General features: G+C 39.8%; 1 protein-coding gene across 1 annotated transcript; it reads left to right on the top strand.

The window, feature by feature from the left end:
- The first annotated feature begins 550 nt into the window (after positions 1-550).
- LOC140150619 (uncharacterized) lies at positions 551-4,540 on the top strand. The gene is made up of 2 exons (XM_072172672.1): positions 551-647; positions 1,127-4,540. Exon 2 carries the CDS (start codon positions 2,086-2,088, stop codon positions 3,724-3,726), a length of 1,641 nt encoding a protein of 546 aa, XP_072028773.1. The 5' UTR covers positions 551-647; positions 1,127-2,085; the 3' UTR covers positions 3,727-4,540.
- The last annotated feature ends 983 nt before the right edge of the window (positions 4,541-5,523 follow it).

Raw genomic sequence — 5,523 nt, forward strand, 5'->3', positions numbered from 1 at the left:
AAAGGATTTACTGAGTCAATATAAAGTAATTCTATAACAAAACATGCATTTAATCATGATAATGTCCTTTTAAAATAATCAGAGGCCAATACGTAACAAATAAATTCCAAGTCTAGAGATAAAACACTGTCAAATATTTTGTTCTAGAAAGACTCAAAATGAGTTACTGGGTCAATATAAAGTACTTCTATAAAAACACATGCACATAATATCCATAATTTGCTTGAAAAACAACTGGAGCCCAATACGTAACAAAAAATGTATAGAGCCCAATACGTAACAAAAACCACTACAGAGTGAGGGAGTATGAATAAAGTAATTTTAATCAAATTTTAGTTTTGTTACGTATTGGGCGGGATGAATTATTTTTTGCCACTTTTTGTTCTAGGTAGAAGAGGTTGAGCCCAATACGTATCAAATTGATACGTACTGGGATTTTGTTACGTATTGGGCTCTTACAAACGACGATCATTCTCAGAAATACGCCACAGGCAGTGTTTATTTTTTTAAACTTTGTAAGTTAATGATTCCTCCTTTGACTTTTGAAAAGGTAAAATGAAGACAACAGATAAAAAGTCTATCATATCGACTGGCTCCGTGGTTGGCTTCATCGTGTTGGTCATCGCGTGCTACTATTTATATAGAAGGTATGTTTGAGCCTGAAAATAATGCCACAATAATGTTAAACTAGGGTTTTGCATTTTTGGACAAGATTCAGTGTTAACATAAGCTTCATCCCATAATTATATATTACAATACATTCTTTAAGTTTCATCTATCAAGTTTTAAATACCCTGGTAAAAATATATTGATATTTTTAAGGTCAAACACCTGTATGCAATTTTAGAGGTCATTCATAGTTTAATAACCGTTGGTCTTAGCAGAATGTTTTTTGTGTTAGAATCACTTGATGTATTTGCATATATTATTTGTCCGATAATGTCAATTTTTGACAATTATTCCCCTCATAATTGACTATTAAAGTAATGATTGGTTTGACAATTGATTTGACTGCTATGGACCTTTTAGGAAAAAAATAGCCTTCATGTCCCTAGCAAAAATTTTTTCAAGATAGCGCCGTCAGAAATCAAGTAATATTTTGACTTTTTTTCACCACAAATCATAGGCGCAGAAGAGAGGCACGGCACGACCTCAACCCACACCATCTGTCTATGCAAGTGTCGTCGACGTAAACTCTACATGGTTTGAGGTCGTCTCGAATGAGAGTGATGACATTCCTTTTCAATCTTCTTCTTCTCGTTCTCTTTCTATTGCGCACGACTCTGTTCTAACGGATAGAGTTGCCACTTTAGAAAAAGCGGCTTCAGAAACCTCCAGATTTGACGTTAGAGGAGTACCCGTGCACCAGGCCGATGATGTGGCAAAATTTGCGAACGAATCATCGAAACCTGAACAAGATACTTTGCCCTCTCTGTCTTCGCCAATAAATAACAGGTGTGACGAAGAGATATCTCATCAACCATGGCAGGACATTCAGCACACAACAGTAGATCGGCGAGCTTTCTTAACATATCCCGTTTCAAATATCAAAGCAAACAATCGTTTATCGGATCTACCGAAAAAAGACAGTATTGGGAGGAACTTATCACATGTGCTTTCGGAACATAATTCCTTTGATCGGATTTGGGCAAGCAGCAATGAAGTCAGTGACTGTATTATGCCAGATGATATGGACATTGTGCCCGTAAGTCGACGAGATGTCACCGTGGGTGAGGACATAAGTTGTGAAGGTGAATTCGATATCGCGGGCATGGCATCAGATGGGCGGGGCATACATGGGACAATGCAAATCACACCGAGATCGAAAATGTTCAAAAACAACAGCTCTTACATGTGGCAGCTTCCGCGCATTCTTCTGGCTCAACTTTAACAAACGACCCAGATTATCTCGATGTGCGATTGACATGGTTTAAGGTCGTTAAAGATGTCAGAAATGGCACTTCTGCTCAGTCGTTATCTTCTCTGTCGCTTTATTCTAAGCAAGACGACACCGCATATGTTCTAACTAAAAGAGGTGTCAACTTAGGGCAAAGGGTTTCAGAAACCTCTGGAGCTGTCGTTGAAATGTTTCCGAAACAAAGTTCTTCTGATCAGAATTGGCCTGCTCGTAAGGCGGACACATGCAGTACGGGATCAAGTGAGGTTGTTGCGCCAGATGATGTCGTACTCTCGTGTCAAGATGATGATACCGTGGCTGAGGTTATAAGTTGTCATGGTGATTTTAAGATCGCGGGCACGTCAGCAGATGGTCGTGGAATACGTGGGACAATAAAAATCATACCAAGATCTAAAATGTTTGAAATGCATCCATTACTCGCCGAGGCTTCCGCGCATCATTCTCGCTCAACTCTAACGTTGCAAACGGCGAGTGATAGCAGTTTTGACAATTATTTGGAGTACGACCCAAATGATGTTGATGTACAATTTATATGGTTTAAAGTAGTTGCCGATAACAGTGATGACATTTCGTCTCAATTCTCATCTTCTCTGTCGCTTTCGGTTAAGTATGACACCGCGTATGTACTGACCAATGTAGGACAGAGGTCTTCAGATGTCCCTGGATCTGTTGTTAAAATGCTTCCGAAACAGAGTTCATCTGATATGAGTTGGCCTTCCCGCAAGGCAGACACAAGCAAAAATGAAGCCAGTGATGATGTTGTACCAGATGATATAGGCACATTGCTATCGTGTGGAAAGGATGACACCATGGACGAAGTCGTAAGTTGCCATGGTGACTTTGAGATCGCAGGCATGTCAGCAGATGGGCGGGGAATACGTGGGACAATGCGAATCACACCAAGATCCAAAATATCCGAATCACAACCGTTACTCGACGCAGCTTCCGCGCATCCTTCTGACTCAATTTTAATGAAGCAAACAGCGAGTGAAAGCAGCCTTGACGCATACTCGGAGTACGACCAAATGGGTGTCGACGTACAATTTACATGGTTTGAAGTAGTTGCGGATGACATTGACGACATTTCTTGTCAATCCTTATCTTCTGCGTCGATTTCTACTGTAAAGCAAGACTCCGCATGTGTACTAACCGCGGGACCTGTCAACATAGGGCAAAGGGCTTCAGAAACATCTGGATCTCTCGTTAAAAAGTTTCCGAAACAGAGTTCATCTGACACGAATTGGCCTTCCTGTGTGGCAGGCACAAGCAGACATGGATCCAGTGACGGTGCGCCAGATGATATAGATACAATGCTCTCATGTCATGGTGAGTTTGAGATCGCTGGCATATCAGCAGATGGTCGAGGAATACGAGGGACAATGCGAATCACACCGAGATCCAAAATTTTGAAAAAGCAACCTTTAACCGTCGAGGCGTCCGCGCATATTTCTAGCTCAACATTGGTGAATCAAACGGCAAGTGAAAGCAGTTTTGACGCATACTCAGAGTATGATCCAAATGACGTCGACGTGCAGTTCACATGGTTTAAAGTAGTTGCAAATGACAGTGACGACATTTTGTTTCAATCCCCATCTTCTGCGTCGATTTCTACTGAGCAAGACACCGCATATGTACTAACCGCGGGAGCTGCCAACTTAGTAAAAGGGGTTTCAGAAACCTCTAGATCTGACGTTAACAAAGAGGTACCCGTGCAACAGATCGATGAGGTGATTCCGGTTCTGAAAGAGTCGTCAACCCCTCTACAAGATGCTTTACCCTCTCTTTCTGCGCAAATCAATAACAGGTGAGGGAATAGGTATCATGACATGACAGTCGCCAAGCTTTCCTAGCATATCTCAATTCAAATATCAACGCAAGACGTCGTTTCGGTATAGAAAAACGACAGTTTTAGGCAGAACCTATCACACATGCTTGTGGAACATAAGTGAGTGACTGTATTACGCCGAAAATATGGACATGGAGCTGTCATGTCAAGAAGGTATCGCTTTGGATGAGGTCATTGTTGCCATGGAGAATTCGAGATTGCGGGCATGTCAGCAGATGTTCGGGGAGTACGTGGGACGATACGGATCATACCAAGATCCGGTCCAAAACACGAGGCTTCCGCGTATCCTTCTGGCTTAACTTTAACGAATCAATCTGTGAGTGAGAGCAGTTTTGACGACGACTCGGATTGAATACGACGAAATGATGTGGATGTGCAGTTGACAAGGCTTAAGGTCATTGAGGATGATAGTGATACATTTTGCTCTTTTTCCTCAATGTTCTTCTCTGTCGCAAGACACGGCGTATGTCCTAACCGAAAGAGCTGCCGACTTAGAACAAGGGTCTTCAGAAAGCTTTGTTTCTGACATTAAAGGGGTACCAGCGCAACAGGTTTATGAGGTGGAAGAATCGTCAAAACACCAATAAGATATTTTGACCTTTCTGTTGGCGCCTTAATTAAACATTTGCACCAATGCTAAAAGACAATTGCATGCATAATTTATTGTCCATCCATCAATAAGACCTGAAAATACTGTGGACCTCTCCAGTGAATGACTATTATTTAAACTATATTATATGTACTGTGGTTGCCACTATTAATACATCACCTTATGTATGTGCACCTTGTCATATTTTTATAATTAATCATGTTTCTCACTATTTTATATCATATATTTTGTGTAATTTTATCTGTTGAAATTCATTTGAAATAAAAGATAACTGAAAACTAATTTGAATTATACTTACTGATATTTTTGGACTGTATTATACTAACACATTATTTAGAAATACTTATTTTAATACCCGATTGCAAGAAAGCTGAATTATATATAATAATATTATTATTTATTCCCTGTGATCTCGAGCGAACAGCTTACGAAAGATCAAAATAATAATCCTTAGAAAAATGTAAAACTGATTTGAAAGACTTTGCGATATTATTTTTTATGTATGTTATATTTATTCGAACATAAGATTTGACTCTTGACGTCATATGTGGATTGTTTTCATGGCATTTCTCAATGATTACATAAACACTGTACCTTTGTCTTTCAAACAACACATGTAAAAATTATATCACACACATGATTACGTAACAGCATTAGCATAAAATCAATAGACTAATATGTTGGCCTAAATAATAATCATGAGTGAAAAAAAAACCCCATAAAACTCGTCAGCTGGATCAAAATACCGGAACAAAATTAACCAAAAGTTGTAAAATGCATCTTCCTTTGGTACGAGTTAAGGAATCAAATGTCCTCAATTTTGTTAATTTAGCATGGGAACTGCATTTGTCCAGGTAATGTTCTTTTAGTAGCAGATTAGTGGGACATTTTTCGAAATTTTGGCCTCTGACTCGGTAAATACGGTAGACTCCCCTTTGAATTTTAGCATCGAAAAAGCAAATTTTCGATACCAGTATACAACATTTGGTACATTTTCAAAAATGATCACACATGTGGAATTGTATGTATGGCCAAGCTCGCATGCCAGTGACCAGTCCCGTCCAGTATTCCGATTGCCCGATTTATCCAATTGAATATACTAGCGGGACACCCGCGCTACGCGCGGGTCCCCGCTAGGTGAGTAAATGG

The sequence above is a fragment of the Amphiura filiformis genome, chromosome 4 (assembly GCF_039555335.1).
Source record: "Amphiura filiformis chromosome 4, Afil_fr2py, whole genome shotgun sequence".
In the NCBI taxonomy this organism is placed as follows: Eukaryota; Metazoa; Echinodermata; class Ophiuroidea; order Amphilepidida; family Amphiuridae; genus Amphiura; species Amphiura filiformis.

Bases quoted from the DNA above. Each gene is read 5' to 3' on its own strand.
- LOC140150619 (XM_072172672.1), top strand. From the start codon at position 2,086: ATGTTTCCGAAACAAAGTTCTTCTGATCAGAATTGGCCTGCTCGTAAG.